The sequence below is a fragment of the Sarcophilus harrisii genome, chromosome 6 (assembly GCF_902635505.1).
Source record: "Sarcophilus harrisii chromosome 6, mSarHar1.11, whole genome shotgun sequence".
NCBI lineage: Eukaryota > Metazoa > Chordata > Mammalia > Dasyuromorphia > Dasyuridae > Sarcophilus > Sarcophilus harrisii.
In genome coordinates, this window is record NC_045431.1 from 243,744,964 (window position 1) to 243,765,502 (window position 20,539).

The 20,539-nt window shown below is 54.5% G+C and overlaps 3 protein-coding genes across 6 annotated transcripts; 2 read left to right on the forward strand and 1 right to left on the reverse strand.

The window, feature by feature from the left end:
• Nucleotides 1–213: 213 nt before the first annotated feature.
• Nucleotides 214–5,297, reverse strand: GNG3 (G protein subunit gamma 3). 2 transcript variants are annotated; one of them, XM_031942936.1, is made up of 4 exons: nucleotides 5,218–5,297; nucleotides 1,660–1,891; nucleotides 981–1,086; nucleotides 214–497 (listed from the first exon to the last, which is right to left on the reverse strand). In XM_031942936.1, the coding sequence occupies exons 3-4, from the start codon at nucleotides 1,077–1,079 to the stop codon at nucleotides 369–371; spliced, it is 228 nt and encodes a 75-aa protein (XP_031798796.1). In that variant the 5' UTR covers nucleotides 1,080–1,086; nucleotides 1,660–1,891; nucleotides 5,218–5,297; the 3' UTR covers nucleotides 214–368. The 2 variants fall into 2 exon arrangements, with proteins under 2 accessions (XP_031798796.1, XP_031798795.1); XM_031942935.1 differs by lacking the exon at nucleotides 5,218–5,297 and having other exon boundaries at nucleotides 1,660–2,762.
• Nucleotides 4,868–13,069, forward strand: BSCL2 (BSCL2 lipid droplet biogenesis associated, seipin). Of its 3 annotated transcripts, none has more exons than XM_031942930.1 (11): nucleotides 4,868–4,973; nucleotides 6,186–6,513; nucleotides 7,308–7,389; nucleotides 9,980–10,123; nucleotides 10,907–11,041; nucleotides 11,235–11,332; nucleotides 11,718–11,859; nucleotides 11,956–12,022; nucleotides 12,456–12,542; nucleotides 12,651–12,728; nucleotides 12,831–13,069. In XM_031942930.1, exons 2-11 carry the CDS (start codon nucleotides 6,305–6,307, stop codon nucleotides 12,977–12,979), a joined length of 1,191 nt encoding a protein of 396 aa, XP_031798790.1. In that variant the 5' UTR covers nucleotides 4,868–4,973; nucleotides 6,186–6,304; the 3' UTR covers nucleotides 12,980–13,069. The 3 variants fall into 3 exon arrangements, with proteins under 3 accessions (XP_031798790.1, XP_031798789.1, XP_003774092.1); XM_031942929.1 differs by having other exon boundaries at nucleotides 4,899–5,048; XM_003774044.4 differs by lacking the exon at nucleotides 4,868–4,973 and adding an exon at nucleotides 5,256–5,456.
• A 436-nt stretch (nucleotides 13,070–13,505) lies between these two features.
• LRRN4CL (LRRN4 C-terminal like) lies at nucleotides 13,506–19,422 on the forward strand. Its single transcript, XM_031942931.1, has 2 exons — nucleotides 13,506–13,834; nucleotides 18,370–19,422. The coding sequence occupies exon 2, from the start codon at nucleotides 18,375–18,377 to the stop codon at nucleotides 19,104–19,106; it is 732 nt and encodes a 243-aa protein (XP_031798791.1). The 5' UTR covers nucleotides 13,506–13,834; nucleotides 18,370–18,374; the 3' UTR covers nucleotides 19,107–19,422.
• Nucleotides 19,423–20,539: the final 1,117 nt, after the last annotated feature.

The window sequence follows — 20,539 nt, forward strand, 5'->3', positions numbered from 1 at the left end:
GTTCCGCAGTGGGGGGGCTCCCTGCTCCTCCCTTCTCGGTGGCTCGCCCCGCCCCCGCGCTCCCCTGCCCCGCCTCCTCCACGCCCTCTCCGCGTGGGGGGGGGGTTTCTGTCCAATGGCTCCCCTCCTGCCCCGGCCCCTCCCGCGGCTTGGGCCCCCCCCCCCCGCAGGCGGGGCTCGTCGGGTTGGGTTGAATAAAGGCGACGCCAGAGCTCCCTCCGAGAGCGATGCTTTTATTCCGCCTCCCAGGAGCCCCCACCGGGCCCGAGCCTCCCTCAGGCGCGCGCCGCCCTCCTCGGAGCTGTCCAGGGTGGGGGCGGGGCCGGGGGCGGCGGGGGCGCGGGGGCGGGGCCGGGGGCGGGGCCCGTTCAGAGGAGGGCACAGAAGAACTTCTTCTCCCGGAAGGGGTTCTCCGAGGTGGGCACGGGCGTGATGAGGGGGTCCTCGCAGGCGTGAGCATCACAGTATGTCATCAGGTCCGCGGCCGCCTTGGACACCTGGGCACCGGCAGGGCAGGGCCTGAGCTCCCCGGGGCGCCAAAGCCCCCCCTCCCCCTCCCAAAAGCAAGCTCCCCGAGGGCTGCTCCCGGGCCCTTCCCCGGCCTTCGGGGCGGAGCGCCCCCTCCCAGACCCAGCGCGAGAGCGGGCGGCCCCCCAGGCCGGCAGGGACCTCCCTCCCCCGGCGAGCAGGGACCTCCCCAGGCCGGCAGGGACCTCCCCCCCGGCGAGCAGGGACCTCCCCCCCAGGCCGGCAGGGACCTCCCCCTCCCCCGCCCCCGGCGAGCAGGGACCTCCCCCCCAGGCCCGCAGAGCCCACCCCCCCAGGCCCGCAGGGACCTCCCCCAGGCCGGCAGGGACCTCCCCCAGGCCGGCAGGGACCTCCCCTCCCCCCCCCCCTCCCCCTCCCCCCCCGGCGAGCAGGGACCTCCCCCCCCCAGGCCCGCAGGGCCTCCCGAAGCAGGGGGCGGGGGTCGCACCCACCTTGATCCGGCACATGCTGGCTTCTATCTTGAGCTGCTCCACCAGCTTTCGGGCTTGCCCGATGCTCATGGTGCTGTTGACGGGGGTCTCTCCTTTCATCCTGCCTCTGAGGAGAGAGAGCACAAGGGCAGCTCAGAGCGGGGCGGGAGGCGGGGAGCCCGGCTCACTGCCCGAGGAAGCCGCAGATCCACAGCAGCCCCATCGCCAGGCAGACCCTCGGAGGCATCGGGCGCAAACCAGACCCGGCCACCCCGACAGCCTTTGCACCAGTGACCCTCTGGCTTCTGCCCAAGAGCCGCCGATCCCTGGTGCCTTCCTGAGCCCCCTTTCCGTCACTGGGGGCTGGGTGTTAGGTGGGAAGGATTGCCAGATAATCCCCATCCTTCCCCAGGAGCTTTCCCACCGCCCTGCCCTCCAGGGTGGGAATGGGTGTGAGAAGGGAATGTGAAGGGTATGAATTGGTGGCTTCCCTGAGCCAGACCTGTTAACATTCAGCAAATGAACGATGGGTCATTTCCGTCAAGATGAATTGTAATCCTCCCCCCCACCCCCAGCATCCTGGAATTCTCTTGCTCTGGAGGATATTATGAGGGGCATGGAGAGTGGGCCCTAAGTGCATTAGCCCCCACCCAGTGGGTGAAACCCGTCCCCCCCACACACACACCATTGAATTACTGACCTCGAGCTTTAAGTGCCTGCAGATCCAGGGGGTTTGGGGGAAACGGAGACCTTCTGGCCGGGGTGGGCGTCTCACCCTGTGGCCTGGCGCCTTCTGACACAGATGATAGAAATAGCAGGCTCCGAGGAGAATAACAGCAATCCTCCACAAGGGAGCGGGCACTGGGCTCCGTCCTTCAAGGGCTGGTCCCAAGTGACACAGCGCTACCACCGCCTGTCTGGACCACTACTACCTGAAGGATGAAGGATGCTAGAAGGAGTTGCTCCCATCCCGGAACATACCAATCGTGCAGCCAGTGGGGGAGGCTGACAGCCGGCTCCTGCCCTGGGTGGGCACCTTGCACCAGCTAATGACTAACTCCCTGCCCTCCCCTGTCACCAGCATAGTGAGATGAGGGTCAGAATGTTTCCCAGAGGGCCTTGAAGGAGCCGAGGCCAAACTGACCTCCCCCATCCCCCTGTGGTGGTCTGGGCCCATGGCATCTGCTGCAGTGGAGTCTGTGCTGGGCTGCAGGGGACCCTGCTCATTTGGAAATCTGACATCAGCTGGGCGTTTACTCCCCCTCCCTTGTCCTCCCCTCTTCATTCTGCCTCAGCATTGTCATCCCCTTATTCTTATGTCCAGGGGCCTCTGTTCCTAAGCTTGCAACCCTCTACGCTGGGTGAGGTTCCAGCTTTTACATCGATTCAATTAAACAAATATTTTTGGAGCATAAAAGGGGCTCTGCCTTAGGAGCTTGGAACAGAAGGTCAAAAACAGTCCCTTTTCTCATGGAGAGTCTATTCTAGCGTAGAGATTGCTTTACATGGGGCAAAGTGGGGGCCCAGAGAGGTTAGTCAAAAACACCACTGAGGTTTATTAAGCTCCTCAATCCTCATCTGAGATTCACCCATAGTCAAACTGGCATCAAGAGGCTAGTATGCCCTTGCTGTCACCCCTTTCAAGGATCCATACTGTGTGATGGATAGGTGAGGGGTGGGGGTGCTGCAAGCCTCACGCCTGATTTGTAGAGGAGGGAACTTGGTCCCCGACTGCTCATGTGACCTTCGTGACTGAGTTAATAAAAGCCAAGATTTGAATTCAATAAATGCATATTAAGCACCTACTATGTGCCAGGGGCTTTGATAACTGCTGGGAATATAAAAAGAGGCCAAAGTCAGTCCCTGATCTCAAGAAACTTATAATCTAATGGGAGAGACCACATACAGAGAAATATACACAAAGCACGGTGCAGAGAAGACAAATAGGAAATAGTTAAAAGAAGAAAAAACTGTAATTAGCAGGGGCTAAGGAAGCTTCCTATAAGAAGTGGGACTTTGTAGGACTTGGAAGAAGCCAGGAAGGTCAGTAGTCAAAATAGAGCAGGGAGAGCATTTCAGGCTTAGGGGACAACTGAGAGCCCAGAGCCAAGGGATGGAGAGTCTTGCTGGGAGAACAGCCAGGAGGCCAGTTTCACTGGGCCAAAGGCTACTCTGTGCGGAGTGAAGTATCAGAAAGCTGGAAAGGGAGGGAATGACCAGCTTCTGAAGGGCTTCGAATGCCAGAGAATTTAGCGTTTGTTCCTAGAAGCAATAGGGGGCCAGCAGAGTTGATTAAGTAAGAGGGTGCAATAATCCAGGTATGGGGTGAGATGTGAGGGATGTGAGAAATGTCACAAAGGTGAAGTCGGCAGGTCTTGGCAGCGGCTTGGATATGGTGGGTGAGAGATGTCAGAGATAGATAGAAGCGGGACTCGACAGATGATTGGATGGAGAGCGGTGAGAGAGTGGGGAGTGAGGGTGACTCCCGGGCTGTGAGCCTGAGGGGCCTGGAGGAGTGTTACCTCTGTAGTAAGAGCGGTGACATGGGGCAGGCAGTTAGGGGGCAAGGATGAAACTTGGTTTGGACATGGTAAATTTAAGGTGTCCCTTGACACCCAATTAAAGACACCTGCCCCAGTTTCTCCGCTGACTGCCACTCTCCCATTGCAGGTGAGATAGATGTGAGCATCAGCATTGAGAGAGGGTCATTAAACTCATGGGAGCTGATGAGATCCCCAGGGAAGCAGTACAGAGCGAGGAGAAGCGGGCCTAGGACAGAGAACCCTGAGATGCCCTTGGGGTTAGGGGGTGAGCCCTGGAGGAGAATCCAGCAAAGGAGGGAGGGGGCTGTCAGAGGGAGGAGAAGAAGGGAGAGATGGGAGGGAGAGACAGACAGACAGAGGGCGTGAAGCCCTTCAGCAAAGCTTGTTAAACCGGGCTGTGATCTTCTATGGGGTCACAGAACTGAACCCGGAGTCTCAAAATCATGATCGATTGGCAAGGGTTTGATTTGTAAGCCTGTCTTTGGGTACCCAGGAGAGCCACAGGGCAGGGCTGGAGGGAGAATCAGGAGCTGGGCCCAGGGTCCCATGGGGGGGGGGGGAGAAACGTCGGGGAGAGCAGTGGGAGGGGCCGGCCAAGGGCAGGGTCAGGCAGGTGATGGCGAGCTCCGTTTGCTCCATCAGCATCGGAGGATTACAGACGGGAGAAGCTCGGTTCAAATGGAGGGCATCGCGGAACATGGCGCAAGGCCCTGGAAGGCGGGGGCAATCCCCGGCCGCCCAGGGCTGCCAACTCTGTACAACGGGCCTCCTGAGCCAGCGCCAACGCGCCCGGGAGGGTCTCAAAGACCCCCCCCACAAGCGGGAAGCGGGGCCCGGGGGCCGATGCGCCCCAGAGTCTGCCCGATCTCGGGGGGGGGGTGAACCCCACTGTGCACAAAGCGGGTCCGCAGTGAATGGGCCCAGATTCGCTGATGGGGAGACTGAGGCCCGCGGGAAAGGGAGGAAACAATGACGCAGCATTCTGGCACTTGCTCTGGGAGTCACTTTCATCGGGGGAGGCGGGGCCGGCGACATCATTCCCACCTTGGGGGGGGGGACCACAGAGGGAGGATTTTATTCCACACCTCCCGGGAAACCGAGGGTCGGAAGGAGGGAAAGGGAAGGAAGCCACGAGAAGGGGGGGAGGGGGGTCTCGGGAGTGGGGGTGGGGCGGGGAAAGCGGGGAGGTCTCGCCACAATTCCCGTTACCACGGCAACGGAACCGCAGCCGTTGGTCTGTGCACGTGCCGCTAGACGCCAAGGGGCGGGGCCGGGTCTCGTTGCACCCCTGAGCCTCTCGCGCCCCGCCCCTCTCGCGGCGTCTCCTCCAATCGCCGGGCCCCATTCTCGGGCCCCCGCGGCTGGGCCCCGCCTCTCAGCGGCAGTACAAAGGCGGGCCCGCGCAGGGGGCGGGGCTTCCGCGCGAGGCGGAAGTCTTCCGTCGGCGTTGCCGGGGCAGCGGCAGAGGCCGGTGAGTGGAGGAGGCGGCGGCGGCGAGGCGGCGGGGCGCCGCCGGCGGGCATGGTTTCCATGGTGACCCGGTTAGGTAGGGGCTGGCCGTCCGCAGAGGCCTAGCGTGGGGAGCGGACGGGCGGCCCCAAGCGGTGTCGGGAGGCGGGGGCCGGAGGGAAGCCGCGGCCCCCCCCCCCCCCCCCCCCCCCCCCCCCCCCCCCCCCCCCCCGGCCTTGGGCCCTCCCCCACCCCGCGGCGCTTACCTCACGGGGCCTTTGTGAGGCCGGGGCTGGGGGGGCGCGGCGTCGTTGGGCCTGGCCGGGCGCCGGCTCTTGGGGCCGCGGGGCCGCGGGGGAGGAGTGCTGCCCCCATCCCCTGGCCCGGGTCACCTCCGAGGTCGAGCCGCCGAGGCCGCGCGCGAGCTTGAAGGGGCCCCGGGGCCGTTACCGCAGGGTCTTGGGCCCCCCCTCCTCTAGGCAGAGCCTCCGGGCTCGTGACAAAGGTGGGCAGGGGCAGGTGGCCATTTATTCCCGGAGGCGGCCCGGGAAGTCCCTAGTGAGGAGCAGGCCCCCTCGGACAGGAGAAAGCCGGGTGCGGGCCGAGGCCTCCGCCCGGCCTCCCCCTGGGTAGAGGCGTCAGAGGGGGCCTGCAGGAGACCCCCGCGGGATCGAGGGCAGGGCAGGCGCTTGGGTCTGGCGGTTTCCCCGGTGGGGGAGTTGGTAAGGACTTTGCCCATGATAACCCCGCCAGTAAGGAGCCCAAGGACTGCCCTGCCCGCCACTTGGGCCGAGACCACCTCTGGGGGGGGGCCCTAGGAGGGGTCCCCGAGATGATGTAGTGGCCACCCTCCCCCTCTGAGTCCGCTCTCTCTGAATGGGGCAGACGGGAGATTACGGGCCTGGGGCGTGACCCTTAGAGCAGGTGGGCCCGGGCCGGGGACCTTTCTGGAGAGGCAGGGGGGATGGGCAGGTCAGGGGCTGTGAGGTGGCCGGGAGGGAGGGAGCCCTGCCCTGGGGGCTCGGCCAGTAAGGGGCAAGCTGAGCCCGAACTGGTGTAGCGGATGTGCTTGGGGGAGGGGAGGAGGCCCATTAAAAAGCCTAGAGCCCCATGCCAAGAGAGTTCCAAAGTGCTGGCAGCTGGGGCCCCTGCGCAGGGGCGAATCTGCTCCCCCGGGGCCCTGAAGCTGGCCCAGCTGCCTGGCCACCACTCTTCCCTTTGGGTCTTGTTCTAGGAACTGCCGCCTATGCTGTCTCATGGCCAGGGGTAGCGTCCAGGTGACGGAGCAGATTGGACAAGGCGGCCTGACACCTGGGCCTAGCCAGGGCCTGGCTGCCCCCCACGGCTCCCGCTATGGCCAGTGACCCAGTGCCGGCCCTGCTCTGGGCCCAGGAAGTGGGCCAGATGGTGGTGGGTCGAGCCCGCAAGCTCCTGCTTCGGTTTGGAGTGGCATTCTGCACCATCCTCCTCCTCCTCTGGGTGTCCGTCTTCCTTTACGCCTCCTTCTACTATTCCTACATGCCGACAGTCAGCCACCTCAGCCCAGTCCATGTTTCCTACAGGTGAGAGGCTTCCCGCCAAGGACCGACTCCTGAGGGCTGCTCCAGCTCTGGGCCAGGCTGGCGAGGGGGCGCATTCAGACTAGCAAAAGACCCTAGTTGTCCCCGCTGGAACTGCTGTCTGTCCCCGCCCCTGACAGCCAACCACTGCCTCCGTGTAATTTTTTTTATTTTAAATCATATATATATATATTTTTTAACTTAGTTGATGTTGGTTTTTTATTTTTCCATCATAGTCATTTCTGGGAATTCTCCTACCTTATTTCTTGGAGTTGAACCTTCCCCTGTAACAAAGAAAAACATTTAAGCACAAATAGCCAATTCAGCAATGGAGTATTGAGTGACCTCGTGTTCTGGCAGTTCTCTGCCAAGAAAGGAGAGAGACGTTTTGTTATCTGTTCTACCGTGTTTTACAACATCCCTTTCCATTTGCACCCTTGCCATCAAACCCTTACTCATCCCCAACTGAGTGAATATAATTGACAACCAAAGGAACCCAATTTAGGATCATGGAAAACCTCCCTTGAGTCTTCTTCCCCTTGGGGATAAGTTCTTCCCTCTTTGGGGACCCTTTTTCCTCTGTCCTCCTTCCGCTGTTCACTCTCAATTCTAGGGAATTGGCTCTTATTACATGTCAAAGCTACGATGGCAGGAGTGACACCATTTTCCTTCTCTGATACAGATGATAAGGTAGCAGGAAAAAGGAGTGAGAGTGAGATGCTATCACCTTGTGCCCCCCTCCTCCCCAGGGTCTGAGGGGGCTTAAGGTCAATGGTGTGACTTCATTCCCACTCTAGGACAGACTGCGGTTCTGCTGGACCTGTTCTCTGCTCCTTTCCTGTGGCCAACGTCTCCCTGGTAAAAGGTGGACGTGATCGGGTGAGTAGGGAAGAGAAGGTGGGAGAGCTTGCAGCGGGAGTCCCAGCAAAAGATGCTGGGCAGGTGAGAGGGTGAGTAACCCATCTGTCTTTGGCATAACATGGGTGAGGAGCCTCGTTCTCGAAGGCCTCAGCTCCCGTGTGGGATGCTATTGAACACACAGGCAGTTTTATGCATACATGTTGATGGGATTGAAGGGTCAAACTCTGGAAGCTCATCAAAAACACCTGCTGGACCAAAGGGCCTGTCGGGTGTCTCCGTGGCTGCAGAGGACGGCTAGAACGTGCAGACCAGCCTGTCCACCTCCAGAGTTGGGCTAGCTGGGAAGGGGGGAGGTACTGGGGAACACCTAAGCAAAGAAGCCGTCTCACAGAAAGGCAGCAAGTTGTCCACTAGTTGTATTCTGCGCAGAGGTGGGCCCTCGTCTTGGACAGTGTCTCTCTGAGAGCCTGCGATTGAGGCCTGCTTCAGCCTCCTGTTACCTTGTGAGCTTTTCACCCCAGCTCTGCTTCTTTCTCAGTAAGATAGCTGGCCTCCTGGGCCCTTCCAGCCCTGAATCTACGCTGCTGATCAATGGGTGGGATTTATTTAGAACTTCAAATAGCCTTTTGTAAGTTTTTATCCCAAAAAGTTAAAAAATGGATGAATGTAACTATTTTACCAGGGATGGGTGAAAGGCAAGACTACTAGAGATCAGAGAACATTTCAGCCAAAGGATAAAAGTAAAAGCCATGGGATCCTCCCAGGACTTTTCTGCCAGGAGCCATCTTAACTCATTTAAATGAGAGGCTTAGAGACAAGAGTGACTTAGTAGGCAGTGCCAGACTTGAGTAAGGAGGACCTGAGATTTAGCTCAGTTTTAGACAGTAGCTGTGTGACACTGGGCAAGTTACTTCCTTAAAATTTCCTCAGTTTTCTCAACTGTAAAATGGAGGTAACAATAGCACTTACCTTCCATTGTGCTTGTGAAGATCAATTAGATTGATGTTTGTAAAATGTTTATTAGCACAATGTCATCACATAGTAGATGCTAATATTTATTTCCTCCCTCTGCCTAAATAATGAGGCTTGGTAGAAGCATATGTAGTGAAATAGGCACACCCTTAGGGACCATTCATTTCTTGTGGATAGTGAAATGCCAAGATGATAAAAAATACATTTTGATTTCACCAGGTGAGATGACAATAGACAGGTGAATTTGTTTCTTGTGTGATGTACTTCAGGTAACAGGTGCTCTCCTCCAGCTGCAGTACCTCTGTACCCAGACTAGGGGAGATGCCCGAGTCATGGTTGTGACCCTTGGGGATGGGGGAGTCATCCTTTCTAACGGGCGCCTCTGTCTCAGAGAAGAGCAGCTGAGATGATCTCTGTAGAGTGGTGTGAACGTAACCCAAAGGGGAGGTTTGGCCCAAGTGTGAAAAGCTGAAGCCGAGCCCTTTCCTAGGGTGCTTGGCTCCCAAGGGCTTGCGGGGCAGCCCTCATGGGACAAGCTGGGGCAGAGATGACAATCAGGAACGACGCCGCTTAGCTGGGAGCCAGTGACATTCAATTCAGTCAGTCTTGATCGGGTGGGAGATAAGCCCCTGAGGCCTGCAGCACAGGCTTTGAGAAGCCCGTGTGTCCTAGCACTGGGAAGGTCACTGTGGGCCAGGCTTGGCAGAGAAGGCTGGGGAAAAAGGGGAGTCTCAGGGCGGGCTGGATGACTAAGGCCTATTGCAGGGGTGAAGTAGTGTGGGGATTTCTGCCAAGGACAAAGGCCAGATGTCCTCACAAGATGTTAAAGTCTTACCATTTCTAATAAACTCTTTGAAGCATCAAAAACTAGAATGACACACTGAAGAGTTTGCACAATGGGAAGAATTCTTGTGGAATGGATCATCCTGAGAGTGAATAGCGTAGGCCAAATTTGGGCTTTCACAAAGGGTTTTTATCAAATTGGAGGTGCCACGGACGCCACGGGTGGTCAGGGTAGAGATCGAGTCTTCAGAGCTAAAGCGAGCCGTGATCTCCTACAGCAGGAGACACCCTGAGAAGGCGGAATGAGTCTGGGGCCATCACTCTTACAGATGGGATGCGAGGAAGGGTGATGAAGTGCTTTTGAGTGCCTCCTGAATTAGGACTTGCTGGCTGCTGTTGGTTAATTAACGACAGAAATGGTGTCAAGCTGGTCCAGGGGGATGGTCTGTTTAGCACACTCTTTAGCCTTAGTCACGGATGACCCATTTGGCACCTCTGAGCTCACTTTCCGAGAAGGGAGCGTCAGTGACATGGGGCAGATATTTCCCTGAACCAGGAAGTGAGGCTCAGCCTGGGAGCTGGGAGTGGGATTCTGGCCCTCCCTGGATGCTGCAGTGGGGACTGGGAAAGAGGGGGCCAAGGGGGATTAGGGGGGGGGTGTCTGGGCTTGGAGTGCTTCTTGAGGTGTTGGATTTACTCAGTTACTGGTTTTTTCTTTTTAAATTCTTTTGCAAGTGATGGCTCCCTAGTAGGTGGGAGATGGATTTGGGAATGAAAGAGAAAAAGCATTATCGCAGAGCTTGGGGCTAGGAAGGTGGCTGACGTTAACCCCCCTCCCCACCCATGTGTGCAGGTGCTGATGTATGGACAACCCTACCGAATTTCTCTGGAGTTGGAGATGCCCGAGTCCCCGGTGAACCAGGAATTGGGCATGTTCATGGTCACCATTGCTTGCTACACCCGAGGAGGCCGAGTCATTTCCTCTTCTGCCCGTTCTGTGAGTCTTGGAGGTTAGGTGGGGAGGGAGAGGGGTGCATGGCGGGCATGACAACCTTAGGAGCCTTGAGAGGAAGGGCCTTGGGAGGGAGCTTTAGTAAAGTTCTGGCCTTCTCACTGGGCTTGGCAAGGGGCGCCCGTCCATGCTGAAGCAGTAACTTGGGGACTGGGTCTGACCTGAAGGAGCGTTCTCTCCTGACCCAGATGGTCTCCCCAGCATCTAGCAACAGGGACTTGGAACGGGTTAGGTCCTTAATGTCTTTTCCACTTGTATAGAGATACTGGGTGAGCTCGAGTCCCCACCTCCTCAGATCCGAGGTTCTTTGCCATTTTTGTGTCCTGGATTCCTTAGTCTGAGGAGGGATGCCTCTGCACCCTCTCCTCAGAATCAAGTTTTAATTGCATTTTATTGAAAGCATTTGAGGGGTGTAATGATTTTTCTCATCCACTTCTGTGGATCCTTTGAAATGGACTGTGAGATCTCAGGTTAAGAAGCCCCAAACAAGGACTGTCCAGATTATAATGTTAAAAGGGAAGGGGGTGGTTAGGACAGGTTTAATGGGCTAACATAATGGGTTGTCCTGAACCTCTGAGCTTTCAGTAAAAAGGAAAATGTGAGCAAACAAAAGGCAGGTGGGCCCTTGAGGTGTGAAGGCTGGAACGTGGGCGAAGGGGCTTGGGAGCAGGGCCTGGCTGTGGAGGAACACAGGCTTCTGAAGAGGCTGGGCCGGGGGTAGGGGGCTGAGCCCAGAGCCAGGGTCTACCGTCTCCTCTGGCTCTCCAGGCCATGTTGCACTATCGCTCAACCCTGCTGCGACTGCTGGACACACTTGTCTTCTCTGGCCTCTTCTTATCGGGCTTTGCCGAGCAAAAGCAGCTCCTCGAGGTGGAATTGTATGCAGACTACAGGGAGGACTCGGTGAGAGAAGCCCCTGGGGTCAGGGTGCATGAGTGAGAAACTGGGGGGCCTTGGCCCCTTCTCCTGAAAGGAAGTCCCTGTTTGTTAGCCGGAGCTGCTGAGGAAAGGGGAAGGGTTGGGGGCAGCTGGTGGAGGAGGGAGAGAGTGGGAGTGCCGAGAGGCTCCCGGTGCTGACCGCAGCCCTCCTCCCCAGTACATGCCCACCACCGGCGCAGTGATTGAGATCCACAGCACCCGCATTCAGCTCTATGGGGCTCAGCTGCGGATCCACGCCCATTTCACAGGGCTCAGGTAGAGGGCCCCAGCCCAGAGCAGCAGCCCCAGAGCAGAGTTGGGAAGCCTTCCCAGGAAGGGAACACAGCACCTTGGGCCTTTTTGCTGCGGGGTCGGGGGAGGGGGCACTCCTCTGGGGGCGGGCAGGACCAGCTTTCAGTCTGGGTGGGACGTGAGGATGAGGCGTCCGCTACAGAGAAGTCACAGGCCACAAGCTTGCCAGGTCTGCGTGTCCCCCTCTTCCCCCCACCAGGTCCCTCGGGGCTCCCGAGATAGCATGAGATCCAACTCTCAGACTAAGCCCAGGTGCTGGTCATTGGGGGGTTGGAGGCCTCGGAAGCCTGGGGCTGCAGGACAAGCCCACGTCCCTGCCCCCTGTGATGCCGAGTGTCCCCGGCCTCAGGTATCTGCTGTACAATTTTCCCGTCACCTCCGCCGTCATTGGCATTGCCAGCAACTTTACCTTCCTCAGCGTCATTGTGCTCTTCAGCTACTTGCAGTGGGTGTGGGGCGGCATCTGGCCCAGGCACCGCCTCACCTTGCAGGTATTGGGGGGCATCGAGGGCCGGAGCCTGCAGAGGGGACGGGGACCGGGGCCTCCAAGAAGTGCTTTGAGGTCCCTCCTCCTCTCCTTGTCCTAGGGGCCCAGCCGAGATAAGGACAGCTCGCAATCAGAAGGCCAGAGAAGAGTCGCTTCCAGGCGGCCAGGTTTGTTGGGCAGCGGAGTGGCGGGGGCGGGGTTCAGTGATCTCTGGGGGGGAATGGGGGGCTCCTTGCTGGGCATCCTGCTGCCCTTCTTGTTGCCTGGCTCGTTGCCTTTCCACTCACACACGTCCTTGTCATGACTGAGCCCCATTTGTTGTGGCAGAGTCCTGGTGTGACCCCGGCAGGGGAGGTTCCCGGGGTGCTAACAGATGGCCTAGATGTCGAGGCCTGTGCTAAGGCCCCGGGGGATCTCTGTGCAGAGCATGCAGCCCCAGGAGCTGCGGTGACTCAGGTTGGGGTCCAGGCTTAGACCTTTTTACCAGTGGAGCCAGGCCTCCTGAGTCCAGTTTTCGGGTTCAGCCCCTCCGCTCCGAGGAGGGGGGAAGGAGCACACACATCTGTGGGAACGGCTCCCTCATCCTCTCCCTCTCTGCAGGGCTGGGGCCCAGAAGCCGAGCAGAGCTAACCAGGCTTCCCGAGAAATCTCAGGATGATGGGGACCACGCAGCTACCCTTGGGCCAGGTATGTGCCAGGGTCAGAGGGACAGGCCTGTCCCCCCAGCCCCGGCCTTTCTCATTCCCTCCTGAGATACACCCAGCCAAGTGTGATGGCCCCCTTCCTTCTCTGCAGGGAGTCAGCTGCCAGAAGAGAAAGGGCCAGAACTGCAGCCACTTAATGAGGAGGGTCTGGATCAGGAGACCAGTGACGGTAAGGGTCACGTCCCGCTGGCCGGCCGGGGGGCGGGGGGTGGGGCTGGGGGGCGGAGGTGATGCCATTTTATACTCTGTCTCCTCCTCCTCCCCTGCTCAGGTTCTGGCTCCTGGGAGGATGCAGCCCTGCTGACGGAAGCCAACCTGCCCTCCCCCTGCCCAGAAACCCTGGGCAGCGCAGACCCTGCAGGCAGCGCCGAGAGCCCGTCAGGCACCCCCCGCCTCCGCTCAGCCTGCTCTAGTTCTTGAGGGTGGGGGCCCTGGTCCTCAGATGTCCAGCACTTTTCCTTTGCTCTCCATCCTTAATGCTTTTCCCCACAATAAACTTTTTTCACACCATCTGGTTTCCTCCCTTTTTGGGCCAGTCTGGGAAGGTCCCGGCAAGGAATGGATAAGTGGCTGCCCCTGGGGCTTTCCCCTCTCAGCCTTGTGGGGTCAGAGCTGCTCACGTGCTGGGGGCTGGGGGACCTGGACACGGACCAGGACAGTCCTGCGGGTGCAGCCTGTTGTGGCCTCCGAGCCTGGCTCTTCTGGAAGCTATTAATTTTTCCATCTCACATGGAGTCTCATGTGGCCCTGGGCCTGGAGGGCCCGGGGGGCTGATGAAGGCTTCTGTCCCACCCCTCCCTCTATCCACTGGGAGAAGTAAAACAGGAAATGAGCTGATGGGTGTGCATGGTCTGGGCATCCTGGCCTGGGTTCTAAGCTCCCCGTCACCGTCACAGATGTGCTGTCCACCCAGAACCCCACTGACTTCACAGGCCTGACATTCCACACTCAAGCTGCTGGCGGCTGGCCACGTTCCCCTCCCTTTCCAGGACCCTGGAAGCCTGGCCTCCAGCTGAGCCAAATGCATGTGGTTTCCCCATCCCTCGTCTCGTGACTCAGACCCTGAAACGGGATCAGCCCTTCTGTAGACACAGGACTGTGGATGAGGGTGGGGGGAGCAGATCATGACATCACTGCCCCAGCTTATAAAATTGGAGGCTCCCGACCAAATCAGACAGCGGAGCCCGAAGGCCACAGATCCCCCCCAGTGCTGCCATGAGAATTCCCACCAGCTGATCACCTGATCCGGAACACCTTGTCCAGGAGCGCAAGCTGGTGAGTGAGGCTGGGGTGGAGCCGAGAGCTGATGGCTGGCCTTGGGTGAAGACCAGGCAGCAAGTGGGGGCCTAGCACTTGCCTTGTGGTCACGGCTGGCTCTCCGAGACCCCACTGGGGGTTTTCTTGGCAGAGGAACTGCCGGGGTTGGCCGTTCCCTTCTCCAGCTCGTTTGACAGAGAAGGAAACTGAGGCAGGCAGGGTGAAGTGACTCACTCTGGGTCACCCACTAGTCAGTGTCCGAGGCTGCATTTGAACTCGAGTCTTTCTGACTCCACACTGATCGCACACACTACCCACTGTATCGGTCAGGACCCCGGAAGGTACCTCACTGCCTGAACCTTGGCGTTGTACCAGAGTGAAAGAACTCTGGATGTGGCGGCAGGTTCCAGGCTTAAATGCTGACACTGAGCCAGCTCCAAGTCCTGTGAGATTCTGTCCAAGTCAACTGATGTACAGGTACCAGGCTAAGAGGGGGTGTGAGTGTGTAATTGTGTGAGTGTTAAGTTATGCAAGTGTGTGCATGGGTATGAGTGAGAGTGTGTGTGTGTGTATGTGTATATGACTGTGTATATGTGTGTAAGTGTATGTGTGTATATGTGTGTGTATGAGAGTGTGTGTAAGTGTATGTGAGCGTGTCTGCATGTGTGTGTGTGTGTGAGTGTGTAAGTATGTGTGAGTGTGTGTGTGTGTGAGGGGGTGGGGTAGGAGAAAGAGCTGGGACCCTCCCCTCTTGTTCAGCTCAGCTTTTGCTTCCTTGTATTGGAATCGGCAGTTTTCCTCTGCTCACCAACGCCCTCCTATAAAAGGGACAGCTCTCCTTGACTATCTTTTGCTTTTATTCATTCTGAACTGAAATCTATAAAGACAAAAAAAAAAAAAAAAAACCCTTTCCATGTCCACGGCACAGCCTGAAATGAAGTTTCACTATAAACCATGAATGGACATTTCACAGTACTTTAAAAACCAAACTACAAGTACTAGTCATTTTCTTTCTTTTGTAAATAAAAAGCTATAATTAAAGAGAGAGAGAGAGAGAGAGAGAGAGAGAGAGAGAGAGAGAGAGGGAGAGGAGAGAGAGATGTGTGCATGCCTGGGTAATTTTTCAGCATTGACAATTGCCAAACCTTTTGTTCCTACTTTTCCCTTCCTTCCCCCCACCCCCTCCCCCAGATGGCAGGTTGACCGATACATGTTAAATATGTTAAAGTATAAGTTAAATACAATATACGTATACATGTCCACACAGTTATTTTGCTGTACAAAGAGTCGGACTTTGAAATAGTAGTACTGATGAGGGCTAAATATGGGCACCTAAATGAAATTAGGGTTTAGTTAGGGTCTAGTGGCAGGTCGGGATACAGGGAGTCAAACAGAGCTCCCCTGCGACCCCCTTGGATTCGGCGCAAGGATATGGAGTTAAATAAGTCTAGTGGTGGTGCGAGGGTTCCCAATAAAGGAATTTATTGGCCCGAAAAGCTAGATTGATAAAAGGTTTATTATGGGGTTTGGAAGTGAGGTGAAAGTGTAATTAAGGAAACAGGTAGAAATAAGAAGGGCACCGGACACAGGGTTCCAGTGGGCAGAGGGTCCTGGCATGCCAGGCGTAAGGTTGGCATGTTTGGAACCTCTGCCAAGAGGGAGTCCCAGCTTGGCCCTTTTATAATGAGAGATTTAGATAGAGGGGCCTGTAGGTGGAGTCCCCAGTTGGCTCAGATCCTCGTGGGGCTGGGACAGGCCTGTTTCTTCTATTAGAATTTAAAGGGACCAGGATTTGTGAATCCAAATGTCCTGGATGGATCAACTAGGAGGGGTTGGGAGTCAGAAAGAAAGGAATAATCATTCTTAAAGGGACCACACCCGCATCATTACTAGGCATTTTCAATGCTTCTCTGGTCCTGCATGTTCTGCTCTTATTCCCACTTTTTAATATTTCCCTTCTCTTCCCCCTCCTTGCCTTAGAGAAGGCTATGTGTATATATATGTGTACATGTGTAAAATCCTACTAAGTACACTTCCATTGATCCTCTAGCGCACCTTCCTTGCTAATCCTGGGTATTTCATGTGGGTATTTGCAATACTCAAATTGCCTTAGTTGCTCCAATATTTTTTTTAATGCTGTTACTTTCTTTATGCAATGTTCTTTTGGTTCTTCTCATTTCATTTTCCATTATTTCATATAAGTTTTTCCATTTTTCTAAAAGTAACCAGCTTCTTCTCTTTAACAGGACAGTAGTATTCCATCAAAATCATCTGTGCCACAGTTTGTTCTTCCTCAATTGATGGGAATCCATACGATTTTCAGTTTGATGAGGTCTAGCTATGAGGCACCTAAGTGAAATTAGGGTTTAGTTAAGATCTGGTGGCAGGTTCGGGGTACAGGGAGTCAAATGGAGCTCCCCTGCAACCCCTCTTGGATTCGGCGCAAGTATACTGCGGTAAATGAGGTCTAATAGTGGCACAAGTCCCCAATAAAGGCATTTATCGGCCCGAGACCTACATTGATAAAAGAGGTTTATTATTGGGTTTGGAATCAAGGTTAAAGTATAGGCAAAGGTAGAGATAAGGAGGGCACCGGACAGAGAGTCCTCACATGGGTGGCATGTTTGGGACCTCTGCAAAGAGGGGGTCCCAGCGTGTCCCTTTTATAATGGGAGATTTAGCTGGAGGGTCCTGTGGATATAGCCCCAAAGTTGGCTCAGACCGGGGTGGGGCTGGGACAGGCCTGGATCTTCTATTGGAATACAAAGGGACCAGGATTTGTGAGTCAAAGGGTAATTACATTAACTAGGAGGGGGTGGGAATCTTACATCAAGTTCTTTGCCCACAATAAGGAGAACCCAATATTTTTCCCTTGATCACCTTGGGAAACAGACCCTAAGTTGCTGGACCAAGGGGTATAGGAAGTTTAATAACTCTTTGGCCATAATTCCAGATTGCTCTCCCAAATATTTGGATTGGTTCTCAGTTCCATAAACAATTATGAATTAATGTCCCAATTTTTCCCCGTTCCCTCCAATATTTGCCCTTCTATCTTTTTAGCCAATTTGGTAGCTATAAAATGATATCCCAAGATTGTTTTAATTTACAGTTCTCTAATCAATAATGATTTGGAACATTTTTTCCTATGACTAAATTGTTTTGATTTCTTCATTGGAAAACTTCCTGTTCATATCCTTTGGCCATTTATCAATTGGGGAAGCTTGTATATATTATAGCTTCAACAAAGTTCCTTATATATTTCAGATATGAGACCTTTGTCTAAGAACCTGTCTATAAATTTTTTTTCTTCCAGTTTTCTGCTTTCCTTCTGATTTTGGTTACATTGATTTTATTTGCACAAAACCTTTTTAACTTAATTAAAATTATCCATTTGGGGTAGCTAGATGGCGCAATGGATAGAACAGCAGCCCTGAAGACAGAAGGATCTGAGTTCAAATCAGATCTCAGACACTTACTTCCTAGCTGTGTGAATCCTGGGCACTTAATCCCATTGTCTCAGCAAAAAAAGAAAAAGAAAAAGAAAAAAAGAAAAGAAAAGAAAAAAAAAAAGTAAAATTATCCATTTTACACTTCACAATGCTTTCTATCTCTTATTCATAAATTCTTCTCCCAACCATAAATCTGAAAGGTAACATTCTTCCAATTTTCTCCTAATAGCTCTCTTTATTTCTAGGTCACATATCCATTTTGACCTTATCTTGGTAAATGGTATAAAATATTGATCTGTACCCAATTTTTGCCAAACTGTTTTCTAGTTTGTTTTTTTTTTAAATTTACCAAATACATGTATACTTATTTTGTATTTAACATATTTAACATGTATTGGTCATCCTGCCATCTAGGGGAAGGAGTTGGGGGAAGGAGGGGGAAAATTGGAACAAAAGGTTTGGCAATTGTCAATGCTGTAAGATTATCCATGCATTAACTTGCAAATAAAAAGCTATTTAAAAATAAAATAAAATAAAGTTTACAAATGCTGAATTCTTATCCCCCAAATTTGTCTTTACCCTCATCAAACACAAGATTATTATCAACATTTACTGCTGCAAATTGTAGCTCTATTCCATCCATCCACCTTTCTATTTCTTAGCTAGAATCAAATAATTTTGATAATTACTGTGTTATAATATAGTTTAGATCTGGTACTGCTACTCTTCCTTTACTTTTTTTTTTTTGTTGTTTCGTTTTGTTTATTCCTTTCATATGCTTGTTTTGTCCTTCCAAATGAATTTTGTTATTTAACTCAGTAAAATAAAGTTTTGGGTAATTTAATGGGATGGCATTGACTGAATAGATTAATTTAGGTTGATTCTTATTTTTAATACATTGGCCCTACCTAGTCATGAACAATATTTCTTTAGTCATTTAAATCTGATTTTTTTTGTATAAAAAGTTTTTCATAATTTTGTTCATGTAGTTCCTCGATTTTTGAGAGATCCACACCCAGGTATTTTATACTGTCTACAGTTATTTAAGTGGGATATCTCACTCTCTCTTCTTGAAGGATTAATTAGCTACCTTTTTTCTTTCAGGTACCATGCTGAGTTCAGCCTCTTTCCTGCAGTTTGTGACTGTTGTTTTCTTTTTATCACACCTGGCTTGGTCTTTCTCTTCAGAGGAGTATGAAGAAGAGGAGGAGGAAGAGGAGGAGGAAGAGAAGACCCCTCCTTCTAACAGTAGTCTCTGTGATTATGACCGATGCAGACATCTGCAGGTGCCCTGTAGAGAACTCCAGGGTCCCAGTGGCGACGATTGCCTCTGCCTGTCTCTCTCCAGCGCCCACCAACCTCCAGACCCTCCCCGGCTCGGAGAAGTGCACATCTGGGCGGACCAGGGCCGGGCCGCGGTCCACTGGTGTGCCCCCTCTTCCCCCGTGGACAATTACTGGCTTGAGCTCTGGGAAGGAGGGGCCCTCGTTCGAACGGGCCCCCCGGTTCTGTACAACACCAGCGTCCGGAGGGCGGAACTGGAAGGACTGAAGCCTGGAGGAACTTACACCCTCTGCGTGATTGCCTCAAACGATGCGGGGACAAGCTTTGTGCCAGAGGGGGTTCTCCTGCCTACCACCTTCCCATCGTTTGGGCCCTGCCGCCATCTTTCCATTCCCCCTAAACCCCAAACCCTGGTCCATGTAGCAGTGGGGATGGGGATAGTGCTGGTCTGCATAAGCTTTGCGGCCTTGCTATGGCATTTCTGTCTCAGGGACCGCTGGGGCTGTCCCCGCCGGCCCCCAGGTCCAGCTGCTTCCAGAGTGGGGGAAGAACTCTAGTGTCCCAGCCCCAGGCTTCAGGAGCACAGAGACTGGGGGGAGGGGGAGATTAACCTTCACAGAGCTGCCAAGAAAATGGCCCTAGATTCGTGGAAGGCGGGAGCTCTCCTCACAAGGCAAGATGACGGGGCTCTGCACCCCGGCCTGAGAGAGGGGGGCTCTGCCCGTCTCCCAGGTAATGGCTAAAAGCTGCATCAGAGAGAGGGGTCACTTCATGGGCCTAGGCTCTGGGCTTTAGACGGACCCTTCTGGAGGGAGAAGGCTGCTTTTCTCCACTAGTCTGCTGCTTGCTGATCAATAAAGATACTGTAATGGAGCCAGGGCCTCGTCAGCAGGCTTTTGTGTGAGCATGGCCACGGCCAAAGGGGAAGGAAACTGCTCCTGGGACCTGGGCCAGGGGCATCCGGAGAGCTGATACTGTACTGAGTACATTGTACTGTACTGAGAACAGCCGTGTGGGCTCCGGGGTAGCTGTCATCGCCCTGAGAACAGCCGTGTGGGCTCTGAGGTACAGAGACTTCTCCCCATTTCACAGATGGACAAACAGGCCTGAGGCAGCTCCTTGCGTAACCATGTGGGAGACTTGCAAAGTATCTGGAACAAGGAAATGAAATTCTCCTGAGCTCACAGGCCAAGTTCTTTGCTGTAACTTTCTGCTCCCATTATTTTCAAAAAGATCAGATAAGAATGGGTCCAGCTACCGGACCGGGCCTTCTGCTCCCCCTTTTAGCTTCCCGTGCCCGCCCTTTTTCTGCCTCAGTTCCTTGCTCCTCTGCTCCGAGCTTTATGGCCCAGGCTGCGTACTGTCTGGGCTACTCTTTCCCCGTCTGGAAAACGAGGGGATTGGTTCAGAAGGCTCCGATTTCCCTTTTCTGCCCTGACCTTCCTGCAGTTCTAGCAAATCTCAGGAGATGTGTACATGGGTGAAGTGCCCTTAGCCTCTGACTCAAGCCACTGGAGGCTGGGGAGAGAGCGGATGTTGCCTAGGCAGGGCCCCAGGGGCCCTGGACGGAGCCCAAGAGCCACTGGGCCAGGCCCAAACTCGTGCTCCATGTCCCGCTGAAGGTGAAAGGTACAAGTCAGCAAGCACTGAGGGACACAGGTTCTGGCCCTGGGGATACTGGGGGGGAGGGGCAAAAACAGGGGGCTCCCAGTCTGAGGGAGACAGTGCGCACACAGCTTTGTACTCACCAGATGGAAACGGCCCAGATTGGACAAAACCAACCAGGGAAGGTACTGAGAGTCAAGAAGACTGAAAAAAGGCTTTGGGTAAGAGGGGACTTTAGCTGAACCTTGGAAGTGGAGATGAGGCGGGAGAGAGCGCCCGGGAGTGTCCCGTGCAAGAAGGCCAGCTCCACCAGCTCAGAGAAAACGGGGAAGGTACAAGGGGGGCCCTGAGAGGTTCAAGAAGATTGGAAACCTTGCCAAGCCAT